The sequence below is a fragment of the Bubalus bubalis genome, chromosome 1, assembly GCF_019923935.1.
Source record: "Bubalus bubalis isolate 160015118507 breed Murrah chromosome 1, NDDB_SH_1, whole genome shotgun sequence".
Taxonomy (NCBI): domain Eukaryota; kingdom Metazoa; phylum Chordata; class Mammalia; order Artiodactyla; family Bovidae; genus Bubalus; species Bubalus bubalis.
In genome coordinates this window covers 179,731,827-179,750,856 of record NC_059157.1, presented here as the reverse complement: position 1 = coordinate 179,750,856, position 19,030 = coordinate 179,731,827, and the positions used below count along the sequence as shown (strand labels likewise).

Genomic DNA, 19,030 nt, shown 5'->3' with positions numbered 1-19,030 from the left:
TTTTGTACAAAACCCCTCATGTTCTTATTCCCCATTACTGCTTCCAGACCATTCTGTTTTCTTTATACCTCAGAGTCTCCATCTTTGATTTTCATGTCATCAGCATATACCACCATCCCTGGTGGCTCAGCGGTAAAGAATCTGCCAGTCAACATAGGAGACTCAGGTTCCATCCCTGGGTTGGGAAGATCCTTTGGAGAAGGAAATGGCAATCCATTCCAGTATTCTTGCCTGGGAAATCCCATGGACAGAGGAGACTGGCGGGCTGCAGTCCATGGGGTCTCAAGAGTCAGACACAACATAGTGACTAAACGACAACAACAACAATGTACATACAGGCAAATTAGGCATCTTCTGATCCCTGATTGCTCCCCTGGTTGACTGTCATTCTCTCCAGCATTGCTCTTACCATAATTCTTGAGGATTTTGGTATCCACAAGGATGATCCTTATAATACTGTGGTCTTTGGTTCATTGGTGTTCTTTCCTCCAGAGATATTTTGATCTCCTGTCTGTCTCTTTTCCCTTTTCCCATTGCGGTTCCTTAAGTGTTGTCACTAGCAATACTTGCAACCCTCCAAGAATCACATTTTTAAGCATCTCGTTCTTTCTGACTACCATCCCCGTCTTTTCAGCTTGCTCCCTCTTATTCCTAATGCTCGATAATCACCTGATTCCCCATTCCTTAAAGTGCTTGGATCCGGCCACTTGTCACTGCTCCATACCTACCTCATGTCCGCACTCACCACTCCTTACCCAGCTTCTATCCCATGGTTACACTCCTTATATTCCCCTTCCATTCCTGTGCCCTCTCTTTTTTTTGTTGTTGTTGTTGTTCAGTGGCTCAGTTGTGTCCAACTCTTTGTGACCCCATGCACTGCAGGGCTTCCCTGTCCTTCACCATCTCGCTGAGTTTGCTCAATCTCATGTCCATTGAGTCAGTGATACCATCCAACCATCTCATCCTCTGTTGCCTCCTTCTCCTATCCTCAATCTTTCCCAGTATCAGGGTCTTTTCCAGTGAATTGGTTCCATCAGGTGGCCAATGTATTGGAGCTTCAGCTTCAGCATCAGTCCTTCCAACGAATATTCAGGGTTCATTTCCTTTAGGATTGACTGGTTTGATCTCCTTGCAATCCAAGGAATTCTCAAGAGTCTTCTCCAGCACCACAGTTCAAAAGCATCAATTCTTCAGTGCTCAACCTTCTTTATGGTTCAGGTCTCACATCCGTTCACGACTACTATGGAAACCAGAGCTTTGACTATAAGGAGCTTTGTTGGCAAAATAATGTTTCTGCTTTTTAATATGCTGTCTAGGTTTGTCATAGCTTAGTTAGTCGCTTCACTTCAGTCGTGTCCGACTCTTTGCGACCCCATTGACTATGGTCCACTAGCCTCCTCCTTTAACTCTCATTAAATCCAGCTTTCTCCCCACTGTCTACCTGTCATTTGTGGCAGATCATGGCTGGAGAAAAATACGATCTTGCTGACTGGTCTGACTTTCAATTTGTGTTCACTCACCTCAGATGGGTCCTCATTCTGTCCAGAATCATATTTCTCTTCACTCTCCCCTTATTTTTCCATAATGACTGTTTCATACTTTGTCTTTTCTTGAATTTTTAACACTTTGCCCCACATCCTCACTTCTGGGTGATGACCTTTATATTTCATTGAGAAAACTGAAACAATGAAAAGATAATTTTCACAGCTTCCAGCCTTTCTGCCTTCCTATTTGCAACTGTTTCCATATATACTTTGCCTTCCTCCTGAAGGATCTGTCCATGCTCTCCCTGTTCCCTTTCCACAACACCACTCCAGAAATGCTCCTCTATTCTGTATCCTCAGGTTCTTCCTCCCTACTGGGTATTTTCCACCAACATGCAAATTTCCCCCCTCTTAAATATCCTTTGTTGACCTCTATTTTTGTTCTTTGGATACAGTCTCCTTTTTCTCCTTCATTTTATAAAAAATAAAGTTGTTTAAAGTTGTTTGAATAGTCATTTAACTAAATGACTTTCAGTTCAGTTCAGTTGCTCAGTCGTGTCCGACTCTTTGCGACCCCATGAATCGCAGCACGCCAGGCCTCCCTGTCCATCACCAACTCCCGGAGTTCACTCAGACTCACGTCCATCAAGTCAGTGATGCCATCCAGCCATCTCATCCTCTGTCGTCCCCTTCTCCTCCTGCCCCCAATCCCTCCCAGCATCAGAGTCTTTTCCAATGAGTCAACTCTTCGCATGAGGTGGCCAAAGTACTGGAGTTTCAGCTTTAGCATCATTCCTTCCAAAGAAATCCCAGGGCTGATCTCCTTCAGAATGGACTGGTTGGGTCTCCTTGCAGTCCAAGGGACTCTCAAGAGTCTTCTCCAACACCACAGTTCAAAAGCATCAATTCTTCGGCGCTCAGCCTTCCTCACAGTCCAACTCTCACATCCATACATGACCACAGGAAAAACCATAGCCTTGACTAGATGGACCTTTGTTGGCAAAGTAATGTCTCTGCTTTTCAATATGCTATCTAGGTTGGTCATAACTTTCCTTCCAAGGAGTAAGCGTCTTTTAATTGCATGGCTGCAGTCACCATCTGCAGTGGTTTTGGAGCCCAAAAAAATAAAGCCTGACACTGTTTCCACTGTTTCCCCATCTATTTGCCATGAAGTGATGGGACCAGATGCCATGATCTTCGTTTTCTGAATGTTGAGTTTTAAGCCAACTTTTTCCTCTCCTCTTTCACCTTCATCAAGAGGCTTTTGAGTTCCTCTTCACTTTCTGCCATAAGGGTGGTGTCATCTGCATATCTGAGGTTATTGATATTTCTCCCGGCAATCTTGATTCTAGCTTGTGCTTCTTCCAGCTCAGCGTTTCTCATTATGTACTCTGCATATAAGTTAAATAAGCAGGGTGACAATATACAGCCTTGACGTACTCCTTTTCCTATTTGGAACCAGTCTGTTGTTCCATGTCCAGTTCTAACTGTTGCTTCCTGACCTGCATACAGGTTTCTCAAGAGGCAGGTCAGGTGGTCCAGTATTCCCATCTCTTTCAGAATTTTCCACAGTTTATTGTGATCCACACAGTCAAAGGCTTTGGCATAGTCAATAAAGCAGAAATAGATGTTTTCCTGGAACTCTCTTGCTTTTACCATGATCCAGCGGATGTTGGCAATTTGATCTCTGGTTCCTCTGCCTTTTCTAAAACCATCTAGAACATCAGGAAGTTCACAGTTCACGTATTGTTGAAGCCTGGCTTGGAGAATTTTGAGCATTACTTGACTAGCATATGAGGTGAGTGCAATTGTGCGGTAGTTTGGGCATTCTTTGGCATTGCCTTTCTTTGGGATTGGAATGAAAACTGACCTTTTCCAGTCCTGTGGCCACTGCTGAGTTTTCCAAATTTGCTGGCATATTAAGTGTAGCACTTTCACAGCATCATCATTCAGGATTTGAAATAGCTCAACTGGCATTCCATCACCTCCACTAGCTTTGTTCATAATGATGCTTTCTAAGGCCCACTATTTTGTCTCTAGTTCCTTTCCTTCCATTTTTCTTACACTCACTCAGTAAGCCTTTCTCTCCTCTGAAGAAGCTATTGGCATGGAGGTCACCAGTGAATTTGCATTACTGAAGCCTATGTCCACCCTCATCTTCCATATCCTGTCTGCAGCATTGGACTCAGCTGGATTTGGCTTTCTGGATTTGGCTTGGAGAACAATTGCACTTTGCTGGGTTTTCTCCTACCTTGTTTGCCACTCCTTCTCAATTATTTTTTCTCCCCAACCTTTTATCATTGGAACACCCTACAGCTGTGTTGTTGTACCTCTTCTTTTTTCTGTCGAGGCCACTCCCTTGGTGATACATTCAGTCTCATAGTTTTAAGCACTGTGTTGCTGCTGCTGCTGCTAAGTCACTTCAGTCGTGTCCAACTCCGTGCAACCCCATAGATGGCAGCCCACCAGGCTCCCCCATCCCTGGGATTCTCCAGGGAAGAACACTGGAGTGGGTTGCCATTTCCTTCTCCAATGCATGAGAGTGAAAAGTGAAAGTGAAGTTACCCAGTCGTGTCCAATTCAGCGACCCCATGGACTGCATCCTACCAGACTCCTCCGTCTATGGGATTTTCCAGGCAAGAGTACTGGAGTGGGGCGCCATTGCCTCCTCTGTAAGCACTGTGTATATGTTGATAATTCCTATATTCCTATATCTAGTCTTGACTTTTGGCTACAGAACAATTTCCAACTTCCCATTTCACATCTCCATACGGTATCTAAAGCTGTCTCAAACTTGACATGTCTGAAATAAAGGCCCTGACTTTTTTCTACCTCATCTTCCAGCACCATTTCTGTTTTAGTTAATGTAATTCCATTCGTCAGATTGCTGAAGCCTAAAAGCCTTGGAGTCACCCATGATTTCTCTCTTCTCAGCACAGCATCCAGAATGATTCTGTTTGGTTTAAGTTAAATCATGTTCTCTCCTGTACATAAATTTACAGTAGTTTCTCCTAAAAGGTGAAGTTATCATAATGACCTGTGGAGTCTCACTGCCTATTAACTCTGACCTTTCCCTTCCTTTTTTTTCCCTTTTACTCACTCCCCCGCAGCTACACCAAGCTTCTTGCTCATCCTTGAACATGACAAGATGCTTCCACATCAAGGCCTTGTACTTCTCAGAATAGTATAACTTCATCTCCATCTCCCTGGTGTTTACTTTCATGTTACTCAATCTAACCACTCCTTTTGCAAACTGCAACCACCAACTCTGAGTACTCCATGCTCGATTTTCCCCAGAATGGGTACAGTTGGCTCTCTGTATCTATGGTTTTGCATCGTGGATTTAACCAACTGTGGATCTAAAATATTCTGGGAAAAGCAAAGTCCAGAAAATTCCAAAAAGCAGACCTTGAATTTGTTATGCACAAGCATTTACATTGTATTTATAGCTATTTACACAGTGTTTACATTGTGTTAGGCATTGTAAGTAACTTAGAAATGATTTCAAGTCTGTGGGAGGATGCACATTAGTTACATGTGAATAACATACCATTTCTTATAAGGGAGGTGATCATCTGTGGATTAGTAACCACAGAGGTCTGGAACCAGTCCTCCACAGATACTGACAGATGACCGTATTGCTATCTAATTACTGTACAATAATGTGTTGCCTGTCTCCCTCCAAGTGAATGGGGCTAGAATTTTTTTTGTTGTTGTTGTTAAATATTGTATCCCTAGCACTAGAACAGTACCTGGAATATATGTGGTAGAAACAATGAGTAAGTGAATATCAGCTGGTGAACAGTAATTACCTTAAGCTTCAAGTTGCACGATCAAGAAAATGAGCCCAATATTCATGAAAACGAGGCAAATCAAAGGGAAAGGAAACTGGGGTTGAGACTCTTGGAGGACAGTGATAGAAAGACTGAGTTTCCTTTCCCTTTGATTTGCCTCGTTTTCATGAATATTGGGCTCATTTTCTTGATCATGCAACTTGAAGTTATTATTGATCCATCATTAATTTTGAACTCTTTGGCTTTGGGTTATAGATATCTGTTAAAATTTAATACAGATATTTTTTATTATTCATGTCTTTATAGATCTGTTGAAATAATAAAAATTTGGATATCAAAGGATACTGTGTTAACTGAATCTGTCTGGTTCCTGAATTTTAGACTCTGATGAGAATTGGGCTCCCCAGGGATTTCTCTGACCATTTGTTTGAATCTGTTCAGTTCCTGGGTTTGGATATCAAGAATTTGGGTAGTGAGTGATGAGTATAATCATATTTTGAAATTTTCATTATCTTAACATCAGTTTTCTGAAAAATCACTAAAAAATTATAACAACCCTTAGGTGGCAGCAGATCTTAGAAAATCATCTTGAACCCAGTGTTTAGTATCTGTGTTTCGTACTCTTCACCATTAGTGTGTTAAATTTAGAAAGGCAGATATCCAGAGGCACAGTATGTAAGGAATTTAGTATTACTCTACAGTTCTATCAGTTAAGTGAGTAATGGGGCTCCTGCTGTGGAGAAAGGTGCATGTGTACCCAGGGACCTGGGGAAAAATTAAAGTAAAAGTGAATCTGGAAGGTGGTGACAGCGAGGGGAAGCACTTAGAAGTTAAGTACCTTAATTGCCTCTTCAGGAATTTCGTCAGAAATCACTGGACTGGGAGAAGCAGCGCTTGCTTTATCAGCAACAGGTGTCTTCTCTGGAGGCACAAAGAAAGGCTCTAGCTGAACAATCGGAGATAATTCAGGTAAGTTTAAGACATTTTTTGGAATAATGAGAGGCAGAGAGGTTTCGATTAAATTTGAACCAGCTTAAAAAATGCAGCGCCGTGTGCTCACCGTGCTCACCCCTGTCCTCACGCCCACTGCTCTTTGCTTGCTGCTTTCCTTCGCTGGTTCCTTCCTCCCTCACTTGGGCTCTTTCTTGTTCTCTCAGTCTGTCACTGACTTGCTTTCTCCTGCTCACTCCACACTTTGATTTCACTCTCCCTTCCTTTCTCTTTCTACCTCTGCTCTCTGTCTCCTTTTCCATTTCTTTCTGGCTCTGACTGACTTATTCAGGCTGTTTCTGGCTCTTGCCTTGGCCCCACTTCTGTCTGTGTTTTGTTCCATCTCTGATAGTTGGGGGTGCCTTAGCTGAGGTCCTCAGCCAGGGAGCTTCGGCCAGTCAGCCTGTTTGAACACAAATACTGAAAGATTCACGCTAACAAAAAGCAGTATCTTTGTGGGAACAGAAACACTTTTTACAACATTACTAGAAACTTTTTAAATGAAGAACTGATGGCTTAAGCAAAACAAAAAATTAGCTACCTAATTTAGGAGTTTTCTTCTTGGAATATATTCAGTTTGTTTGCTTTTTCAATTAAAAACCAAGATCAAAAGGGAAGTGAACATAGAGGGTAATGAATATTTATGACCGTGGGGTTAGAGAGAGTCAGATAGGACTTAGTGACTGAACAACAACAACGGCAATGTGCTAGACACTGTCTTAACACTTCTTCTGAATGTAGTTATCCAGAATATGTTATTATATGTTGTCTGTTTAATATCATGATAATTTGTCAAGGTTGGTAGAAATCTCAGTTTTATAGAAGAGGGAATTACCAGAGAAATTAAGAAGAGCTAGAGGGACGAATTAAAAAAGGTAAAAAACAGTCTGCATTATTTGCTGCTCCAAATCTTAGTAATATATTGGCTTTTAATCATCTACCCTCAGATATCAGTGGGCTAGTAAACTGCCATGAATGGCTCTGCTGTTAGTGACTCCACTCAGAATGGCACAAGGGGCCCACAGCAATCTAAAGGATCAAAATTATTTACTAGGCTGCAGCAAGCTATGCAGCCAAAGGGGGCCAATAAAATCCTGGAAGTGTAGACCAGAGGTTTTTTTATTTTTACCTGAATGCTAAAGCACTGTACAAACATAAATAGCTATAAGATATTATAGGCTTCAGGTGGGCAAAAAAGAAAATTGAGTCCTAGTTTTTAAGTTCTCAATTATTCTTCTATGTAGTATGCTTATTGTTGATCGTAGATCCTTTTTTTTAATTTGCTATTGTGATTACTCAACATAATTAAAGCTTCATTGTTAGAAAAAATGAGATTTTTATTTACCATAATTCAGCTAGAGCTAGAGTAAGAAGGCTTTAAAAAGCCAACATTTGTTTTCTGTATTTGAACTCTTCTGATAGTTTTGTTTAAACTAAAACTGCTCTGATTAAGGAAAAACTGTTACTTTTATGTCTTTCTCCCTTAGCAGTACTCGCTGGTCCTCATTTAAAAAAAAAGTTCTTAAAAGAAATTTCTATATACCCATTACCCAGCATTAATAGTTATCATTTTGCCAATCTTAAAAATTGGTGGTTGCTGCTGCTGCTGCTAAGTTGCTTCAGTCGTGTCCGACACTGTGCGACCCCATAGACGGCAGCCCACCAGGCTTCCCCGTCCCTGGGATTCTCCAGGCAAGAACACTGGAGTGGGTTGCCATTTCCTTCTCCAGTGCATGAAAGTGAAAAGTGAAAGTGAAGTTGCTCAGTCGTGTCGGACTCTAGCGACCCCATGGACTGCAGCCTACCAGGCTCCTCCATCCATGGGGTTTTCCGGGCAAAAGTACTGGAGTGGGGTGCCATTGCCTTCTCTGAAAAATTGGTGGTAAAAAATATTAAAACATAGTTTTAACCATTTTAAAGAGTACAGTAGAGTATTAACTATATGTCCATTTTTGTGTAACAAATCTCTAAAACTTTTCAACTTACAAGAGTAAGGCTCTATATTCATTGAACAGCAACTCATTTTGCCAATTTTATTTCATTCTTCTCTACTTTTTTTTGGCTGAAATATTGCAAAGCAAATTATAGATATTATCTTATTTCCCAGCAGGTTAGGACTTAAAAAAATTAAACATACCACTGTTATGTTAACAGACTAAAACACTTCTTAAATAATTTAATATCTAATCTTTTCAAATTTCCCAAGTTGTGTGAAATAATGTTTTGAATTCCACTTAAGGTTGAAACATTGTATTTTGTTGATAAGTGAATCATCATTGAACAATAAGAGTAGAAAACTTTGTAGATTGGATAAATGGATATCAGTAGCCAAATGCACGCTAAGTGGCTTTAGTCGTGTCTGACTCATTGGGACTGTATGGACTGTAGCCCTCTGGGATGCTCTGCCCATGGGATTCTCCAGGCAAGAATACTGGAGTGGATTGCCATGCGCGTCTCCAGGGGATCTTCCTGACCTAGGGATTGAACCCATGTTTCTAATGTCTCCTGTGTTGGCAGGCAGGTTCTCTACCACTAGTGCCACCTGGGAAGCCCTTAACAGCCACTGCTGCTGCTAAGTTGCTTCAGTCGTGTCCGACTCTATGCGACCCCATAGATGGTAGCTCACCAGGCTCCCCCATCCCTGGGATTCTCCAGGCAAGAACACTGGAGTGGGCTGCCATTTCCTTCTCCAATGCATGAAAGTGAAAAGTGAAAGGGAAGTCGCTCAGTCGTGTCTGACCCTCCGCGACCCCATGGACTGCAGCCCATCAGGCTCCTCCATCCATGGGATTTTCCAGGCAAGAGTACTGGAGTGGGGTGCCATGCCTTCTCCATTAACAGCCACACTTATACCCCAAATTTAAAAAAAAAAATGATAAAAAATTTTTTCTTTTATATTTTTTAACATCTAAAAGTGGAGTTCAGGGAATTCCCTGGCAGTCCAATGGCTAGTACTCAGTGTTTTCACTGCTGTGGGCCTGGGTTCAACCCTGGTTCGATAACTAAGATCCCACAAGCTGCATGGTGAAAAAAAGAAAAAGAAAAGTGGAGTTCCGACTAACTTTTCATCCTTTGAGTCATATATTTGCTTGAGTTTTTTTGTTTTGGTCAGCTATTAAAATGACATAAAACATGTTCATTTTAGAAAACTGAGAAAATGAGAATTAAATAAAATCACTCATAATTCCATCCTTTTAGAGATTTACCATAATTAGCATTTGCATGTAAATTTCTTCTGACTTTTTCTGTGCTTGTCTGCAGTGTACATTGCATTCATGTACATTTGGTAGGAAAAACTGTATATGTGTGTATGGGAATGGAGGAATAGTTGTGAACTTAAAAAATTACTGAAAATAGCAAAAAGTTGATAATTGTTGAAGCTAGGTGATGAATGTTTAAGGGTTCATCATCTTACTTTTTCCATATTTATATACATTTGAAATTTTTCATGAAACATTATGTAAAAGTGCAAATTATTTGCTTACAATGTGACAGGCAGTATGCTAAACATTTTACAATATTTTATTTAATTTTCACCAGTTAAAAATTTTCTTCTTTAAATAAGACATGTCAGCAAATATGAGTCATAATGATTGTATAGAAGCTTAGTCTACCATTAAATGCCTTAATTCATATAACCAGTATTTTATTGTAGAATTTTTAGGTTTTTATTTTTTTCACTCTTAAGTAGAGCTTGGGTGAACATCCTTATTTAAATATTTAGGTGTTTATGTCCATTTATTTTCTTAGGAAATGGCCCTAGAAATAAGATTACTGCATCAAAGTAGTCATACATTCTTAAAGATTCTAATGCATATTGTCAAAGTACTCTTCAAAGATGTACTGATGCACACTTTCACCAGCAGTGTTTGAGAATGTATGTTTCCTCACACTTTCTCATTATTGAGCACTATTATTTATTTAAATATTTCTTTTAATTTCCCCTACTTTTAGGCTTGTCTTTGCCAATCTGATAGGTGGAAAAAAATGGTATCTGATTATTTGTTTTAATTTGCATCTTTAATTATGAATGAGGCTGAGCATTTTTAATCTACTTATGACTTTCCATTCTTCTGTAAATTATTTCTGTCCCTTGCTTATTTTTAAAGCATATTTATATTATACTATGAAAGAGGTCTTAATATATACATTGAATATATTAACTCTTTGCTGTTTTGTTGCAATTGTGTGTGTTTTCCCAGTTTACCTTAATTTTGCCTAGTAATTTTTATGAAAATACAGTTGTTTTACAGACAGTTTTTAGAATGGCTTAAGTCTGTTAATTTTTCTTTAAGGTTTTTATCTTTGTTGTCATACCATAAAGACTTACATAAGCCAAGATTTCTTCTAATGCTTTATAACTTCTTGTTAATATATTTGATCTGAAAATTCTTTTGGTACAAGGAATTTGATAGAGATCTATATTTTTTTCCAAATGGTTATCCACATAATTTGTTGTCTGTTACATTTTGAAAACTTTGCAGGATGATTCTAAAATTCATGTGGAAGGATTTTGAATGGTACCAGGCAACATTTTTTATGAGGGTGATGTTTGTTCTATCAAATATTAAAATATATTAAATTTAAAAGTACAGTTGTTAAACAGTTGTAAGTACTTTATTAGATGCAAAGACAGAGTGATGGTTGTATAAGCATAGGAAAACATCAGAATAATCACTAAAACATAAGGTCATTTCTGTGTAGAGGGAAAATAATCACTTGCTACTTTCCCTCCTGTCCAAATAATACAGTGAGCGAAAAGGAAACATTCAGGGAAGTCTTAGAGAACATTAAGAACATTTGAAAAAAATTAAAATTTTAAGCCAGCTCAGAATGTAGAATATTTAGCTTATACATTGTATGCAAGAAAAGTAAAGCCTGCATTGTATATGTTTTCCTCTTGAAGTATTTAGATGGGCTGTGTGATATTGTTCAGACTTGAATATATATTATATTTTTAAAGGCACCATTTTCCTTATGAAAAAAAGATGATCCTAACACAAATGTTAACCTGCTGTCTTGGTAGAATTATCATATACTTAATTGAATTGGCTCAGATTTACTGTTTAAAAGTTTATGATGACAGAGACACAGTAGTGATAAGGTCTTACTGGGAGCTATACCACTGATGGGCTGTCTTTCAAGATGTTTCTTTAGTGTAAATGCTGCAGAGCTGTTGTCTGCACTGACATATTTGGAGTTTACTCTAATGGAGAGTGTGGTAAAAATTGATGCATACAGTGGCATAACTTCATTTTGGGGTTCTTTGGAAAATTAAAAAAAGAACACTTGTTGCTTTGTATCATATTCTTCTCAGTAATCTCACTATATAGAAAAGTTATTTTCTTGAAGCCCAAGGATTATATACCACAAAGCCAAAGGAGGATTTGAATTTAGTCCCCAGTCCCCAGCCTTTTCCCTATTCTCACACATTAGCTGCCCACCCTTGGCTTTTATTTTTATCTCCATGACATAAATTACTTTCTTAATTATTTCTTTACTTTTAACCACCTTGTTGTGATTTGTATTGTTGAAATAATTCCACCCACTCTACTAGAATGGTAAAGAATCTGCCTACAATGCAGGAGACCCATATTTGATCTCTGGGTCGAGAAGATTCCCCTGGAGACGGGAATGGCTACCCATTCCAGTGTTCTTGCCTGGAGAATTCCATGACTAAAAGAGCCTGGTGGGTTGCAAAGAGTCAGATATGACTGAGCAAATAATGCACACACATGCTCCACCAGAATAGTTAAAATGCTATATGTTATATTAATAAGAGAAAGCTCTGGTTTTCAAAAAAAATAGTGACAGTGGCTAGTGGGGGAAAAAAAGGCTTAAAAATAATTGGCTTTAAGATACCTCTGCTACTGCTACTGCTAAGTCACTTCAGTCATGCCCGACTCTGTGCGACCCCAGAAACGGCAGCCCACCAGGCTTCCCCGTCCCTGGGGTTCTCCAGGCAAGAACACTGGAGTGGGTTGCCATTTCCTTCTCCAGTGCATGAAAGTGAAAAGTGAAAGTGAAGTCGCTCAGTCGTTCCCGACTCTTAGCGACCCCATGGACTGCAGCCTACCAGGCTCCTCTGTCCATGGATTTTCTAGGCAAGAGTACTGAAGTGGGGTGCCATTATACCTCTAACACTAGATATTTAAGAGAAGTAATCATTTTATGAAAGTTTGTATTTTTCTTTCTGACTTTTCATATTGGAAGAGGTAGGCCTGAGATATTCTAGTGTAGCTCTGTCCAATAGAAATATAATATGAACCACCTACGTGTAAAATTTTCTGGAAGTCACATTAATAAAGTAAAAAGAAACAGATAAAATTAATATATTCTATTTATCTCTTTTTTGTTGTTCATTTGCTCAGTCATGCCTGACTCTGAGGCCCCGTGGACTGCAGCACACCAGGCTTCCCTGTCCTCCTACAGCTTCCCACTATCTCCCATAACTTGCTCAAACTCATGTCCATTGAGTTGATGATGCCATCCAACCATCTCATCCTCTCTCGTCCCCTTCTCCTCCTGCCTTCAATCTTTCCCGGCATCAGAGTCTTTTCCAAAGAGTCGGATCTTTGCATGAGGTGACCAAAGGATTGGAGTTTCAGCTTCAGCATCAGTCCTTCCAGTGAATATTTAGGATTGATTTCCTTTAGGATTGACTGGTTTGATCTCCTTGCAATCCAAGGAATTCTCAAGAGTCTTCTCCAACATTACAGTTCAAAAGCATCAATTCTTCATCACTCAGCCTTCTTTATGGTACAGCTCTCACATCCAGCATAAATAACTACTGGAAAAACCATAGCTTTGACTATATGGATCTTTGTCAGCAAACTGATGTTTCTGCTCTTTATTATGCTATCAAGGTTAGTTATAGCTTTTCTTCCAAGGAGCAAGCATCTTTTAATTTCATGATTGCATTTGCCATCTGTAGTGACTTTGGAGGGCAAGAAAATCAGTTTCCATTGTTTCCATTGAAGTTATTGGACTGGATGCCATGGTCTTGGTTTTTTGAATGTTGAGTTTTAAGCCAGCTTTTTCACTCGCCTCTTTCGCTTTTATCAAGAGGCTCTTTGGTTATTCTTTGCTTTCTGCCATAAGGGTGGTGTCATCTGCATATCTAAAGTTATTGATACTTCTGGTAATCTTCATTCCAGCTTTTGCTTCATCCAGCCCAGGATTTCACATGATGTACTCTGCATATCAGTTAAATAAGCAGGGTGACAATATACAGCCTTGATGTACTCCTTCTCAATTTTGAACCAGTCCATTTTTCCATGTCTAGTTTTAACTGTTGCTTCTTGACGTGCATATAGGTTTCACAGGAGGTAGATAGGTGGTCTGGTATTCCCATCTCTTGAAGAATTTTCCACAGTTTGTTGTGATCCACACAGTATAGTCAATGAAGCAGAAGTAGATGTTTTTCTGGAATTCTTTTGATTTTTCTGTGATCCAGCGGATGTTGGCAATTTGATCTCCAACTCCTTTGACTTTTCTAAATCCAGCTTGAACATCTGGAAGTTCATGGTTCAAGTACTGTTGAAGTCTAGCTTGGAGAATTTTGAGCATTACTTTGCCAACATGTGAAATGAGTGCAAGTGTGCGGTGGTTTGAACATTCTTTGGCATTGATTCTTTGGGATTGGAAGGAAATCTGACCTTTTCCAGCCCTGTGGCCACTGCTGTTTTCCAAATTTGCTTATTGAGTGCAATGCTATAATAGCATCATCTTTTAGGATTTGAAATAGCTCACCTGGATTTCCATCACCTCCACTACCTTTGTTCATAGTGATGCTTCCTAAAGACCCATTTGACTTTGCAGTCTAAGATGTCTGGCTCTAGGTGAGTGATCACACCATTGTAGTTATCTGAGTCATGAAGATCTTTTTTGTATAGTTCTTCTGTATGTTCTTGCCATGTCTTCTTAATATCTTCTGCTTCTGTTAGGCCCATACAGTTTCTGTCCTTTATTGTGCCCATCTTTGCATGAAATGTTCCCTTGGTATCTCTGATTTTCTTGAAGAGATCTCTAGTCTTCCCCATTCTATTTTTTTCCTCTATTTCTTTGCACTGTTCACTTAGAAAGGCCTTCTTATCTCTTCTTGCTATTCTTTGGAACTCTGCAGTTGGTATGATGGGTATATTTTTCCTTTTCTCCTTTGCCTTCAGCGTCTCTTCTTTTCTCAGCTATTTGTAAGGCCTCCTCAGACAGCCGTTTTGCCTTTTTGCATTTCTTTTTCTTGGGGATGGTTTTGATCACTGCCTCAGTGTTCACCTGTGCAGTGTTACAAACCTCCGTTCATAGTTCTTCAGGCACTCTGTCTATCAGATCTAATCCCTTGAATCTATTTGTCACTTCCACTGTATAATCATAAGGGATTTGATTTAGGTCATACCTGAATGACCTTTTTTTGGTGGAATCCAACATTGTCCTGTCAATGGTTTTTCAGCAGCTAGTTGCAATTTTGGTGTTCTCGCAGGAGAAGATGAGCATACATCCTTCTACTCTGCCGTCTTGAGTGCATTATCTCACTTGATGAAAATATTATTATAGCATTCACAGTTTTAAAAAAATTGAATCTTTGACCCATTATGCTTTGAGTACATCTCAGTTTGGACTAGCCATAATTCAGGTGCTCAGTGGCCCCACGTGGCTGTGAGTGCTGTATTGGTCTAGTGTATTTATTCTGGTTTGGGCTTCCCTGATGGCTCAGCTGGTAACAAATCTGCCAGCAATGTAGAAGACCTGGGTTCGATTCCTAGGTTAGGAAGATCCCCTGGAGAAGGGAATCACTACCCACTTCAGTATTCTGGCCCGGAGAATTCCATGGACTACATATACATAGTCCATGGGGTCACAAAGAGTCAGACACGACTGAATGACTTTCACTAAGACTAATTAATTCTGGTTAATGAAAATTTAGAGTATGTTCTTGCAGTGACTATGTGATTTTCACTGGGCTTAAAAACTGTATTTGTATGTGATGGAAATACTGAATCAATTAAAGATAGGCTATGCCTGCCCACAGCAGTCATAGCCGAGCTTTACAGCCAACTGGCTTGGGGACCAGTCCCACCTACCAATGTGCCTGCAGTAATCATGGCTCAATAAAAGCAGGAGAGTACCCATACCCACATGGGGGATACCCCTGGAGCACTTGGCTGGAGATGTAGCTAATATACCTCAGACATAGAAACAAACAATGAGAGTTAAGCAATACGAGGGGACAAAGAAATAGCTTCCAAATGAAAACTAAGACCAAACCTCAGGAAAAAGAAAAAAAATGTATATATAAAGCAGAGATACTGCAATTTACCAGATAAAGAATTCAAAGTAATAGTCATAGAGATTCTCCAAACTTGGCATAAGAATGGATGAACTCAGAACTCAAAATGATAAATATATATATATATATATTTATACAATAACTGAAATGAAAATGCACTAGAGGGAATCAACAGCAGATTAAAGGAGGTAAAAGAATCGATCAGCAATCTGGAAGACAGGGTAGTGGAAATTACTCCAGCAAAACAGCACAAAGAAAAAGATTTTTAAAAAGTGAGGATAGTTTAAGGGTTTCCTGAGTGGGGGCTTCCCAGGTGGCTCAGTAGTAAATAACCCACCTGCCAATGCAGGAGATGCAGGTTTGATCCATGGGTCAGGGAGAGCCCCTTGAGTAGGAAGTGGCAACCCACTCCAGTTTTCTTGCCAGGCCAATCCCATGGACAGAGAAGTTTGGCATGCTACAGTCCATTGGGTTGCAAAGAGTTGGACACAACTGAGCGACTGGGCAGGCACGCACAGGATAACATCAAGCATGCTATCATTGGCATTATAGGGTTCCTGGAAGAAGGAGAAAGAGGAAGGGACAGAAAACCTATTTGAAGAAATAATGGCCGAAAATCTCTGTAATCTGGCAAAGGAAATGGGCATGCAAGTTCAGGAAGCACAGAAAGAGTTCCAAACAAGATGAATGCAAAGAGACACACATATATGAACCCATAAAGACACAATATAATTAAATGTTAAAAGTTAAAGAGAATCTTAAAAATATACACCAAGCACGCACAAACGCATGCACACACACACAGAAACTAGTTGCATAAAAAGGAATTCCCATAGATCTCTCTGCAGATTTATCAGCAGAAACTACAGGCCACTGGCATGATATATTCAAAGTGCTAAAAGAAAAAAAAATACATAAAACCAAGAGTAGTCTAACTGACAGCATTATCATTTAGAATTGAAGGAGGGAAAGAGAATTTTCTAGAGAGCAAAAGCTAAAGTTCACCACCCCTAAACTAGCCTTGAAAGAAAGTTAAAGGAACTCCTATAAATGGAAAAGAAAAGCCAATTTCTAGAAACAAGAAAATTATGAAAAAAAAAAAAAAACTTACTGGTAAAGGCAAACATATAGTAAAGGTAGCAGATCATCCATCTATAAAACTAGTATAAAGGTTAAAAAATAAAAGTAGTAAAAATCTATCTAAAACAATTAAGATGGAGAGATCAAGGTGGCAGAAATAGAAGGATATGGAGCTCACCTAGTCCCATAAATACATCACAAATACATTTACGTGTGAAACAGTTCTCATAGAATACCTACTGAATGGTGACAGAGGATCTCATACAACCACAGTTGCAAGAATGATCACCATGTACTTGGTAGGGTGGAAAAAGTGAGGGGGAAGTATCTGAAGTGCCCCTGGGAGGGAGCTGTGAAAGGGGAAAGATTCCCTCATCCCGGGAACTCCCATTCATCAGCTAGGAGATCAGGCAGGACAGAAAGGGAGCTTCAAAGGCTCAGAGGGAGGGGAGAAGATACTTTGCGGCAGGCAGAACAGAGCCAAAAACACAGATGATCTGGGCCACCTCACTGCACTCCCCATATCTGATGGTGCATGTAGGGGCTGGGTGCTAAAACTCAGGCTTCAGAGGTCAAACCATAGGACTGGAGTTGGCTGCATGGAGACACCCTGAAGGAGTTGGGAGTGTGGGTCAGAACTGGGAGTGTATGCAGGACAGAGCTGAGGTCCACATGGAAGCTGCATGGTTAACAAGCATGCAGAGGAGGAGGTGGGGCCTCACTATAGGAGCCTCATTTTTGGCATGCTTGCAGTGGGTATGGCTCTGCCTCCGTGAGCTTTGGGAGCATGCAAACACAGAAGGGTTGTCCAACACAGAAGCAGGGCTGAAATCAGAGCAGATCCCCAGGGGCCACATGACTTTGGAAGCAGGGCTGAAATCTGAACTTTATCTGGTGGCTTTGCAACTTCAGCAAATTTACACCTGGAGTGCCTTTGTAAGCTCAGTGGTGGTGGGACATCTGAGCAGATTACTGGTACTCCTGTGGTTGAGGTGGGTCTGGAGGTAGTAGCTGTGGGCATTGTGGGCAGGGACATGTGGAGCCAGGGCCAGGATGATACTGTATCTCCCATAGTGGGTACAGTTGTGCAACTAATCATGACTATGGTGGGTCCCAGTGCCTGACATAAGTAGATCTGTGCCAGTGGATCTCTGTTGATGACTTGTGAGCACAGCGCCAGAGGGACATCCAGTTCCTACATTTTCACAGCTGAAAGCAGTGCCAGCAGCAATGTAACACAGTGTACTTTGTGAGCTTGCACATTGGGTAAAAGCTGACACCGAAGAGTGTACTTTCTGGTGGATAGCTCCTGCGGAGGAATAATCAGTGACTCCTCTCCCAGTGGAAGCGCACCAGTTACACCTACCCCACATTGTAGCTCATAAACAGATCTAGGGGCATCTGCTCCAACAACTGGGGAGCAGATCCTGCTCCTGACAGAGCTTTGACAGCCACAGCACAAAGAGGAGGCCCTGCTCAACATGCAGTGCAGGCTCTGGTTACAACGCCATTCACGCCCTGTATCAAGGGGATAACAGCCAGCAAATTCTGAGGAAAGACATGGGAGGCTTCTATACTAAAAGCCCTTGCACCAAAAATATTAGACACATGCAGGCCACACACAGATGCTCCTACACAAAAACAGCCACAAGTAGGTAACTGTTTCTCCTAAATTTAGAGTTAGAAATATAAGTATAAAGAAGCAGAGGAACCACTCCTAATTAAAAGAACAAGAGAAGTCTCCTGAAAGAATAAACAATGAAACAGATCTCTCCAGTCTACCACATCCTGAGTTCAAAAAGGAGGTAATAAAAATACTAAACAGCACAAAACTCCTAGAGGAGAACATAGGCAAAACATGGTGTGACATGAATTGTAGCAATGTTTTCTTAGGTCAGCATCCCAAAGTAATAAAATTTTTAAAAAATCAAATGGGACTTAATCAAACTTAGATGCTTTTAAGGAAACCGTAAACAAAATGAATGGTGTAGTTGCTATGGAAAGTAGTATGGAGGTTTCTTTAAAAACTAAAAAGAGAGTTACCATATGACTCAGCTTTATCCTATTCCTGGGCATATATCAACAGTTAGCTGTAATTCTAAAAGATACATGCCCCCAACCCAACGTTCATAACAGCACTGATTACAATAGCCAAGACATGGAAGCAACGTAAATGTCCGTTGGCAGATGAACGGATGGATAAAGAAGATGTGGCATATATATATATATATATATATATATATATATATAAAGGAAACTATAAGCAAGGTGAAAAGACAACCTTCAGCATGGGAGAAAATAATAGCAAATGAAACAACTGACAAAGGATTAATTTCCAAAATATACAAGCAGCTCATACAACTCAATAACAGAAAAACAACAAAAGTGGGAAAAAG

The 19,030-nt window shown here is 40.1% G+C and overlaps 1 protein-coding gene across 9 annotated transcripts in view; it reads left to right on the top strand.

Moving 5' to 3' along the window:
* The window catches only part of CEP63 (centrosomal protein 63), a 79,281-nt gene that overhangs the window by 30,541 nt on the left and 29,710 nt on the right, over window positions 1–19,030 (top strand). For 8 of the 9 annotated variants that reach the window (XM_025291450.3, XM_045166463.1, XM_045166462.1 and 5 more), the window contains one exon: window positions 6,134–6,247. The exons of the other annotated variant lie outside the window; for it this stretch is intronic. In XM_025291450.3, the coding sequence (XP_025147235.3) occupies window positions 6,134–6,247 (114 nt within the window). The remainder of the gene's footprint in view (window positions 1–6,133; window positions 6,248–19,030) is intronic. 9 annotated transcript variants of the gene reach the window in all.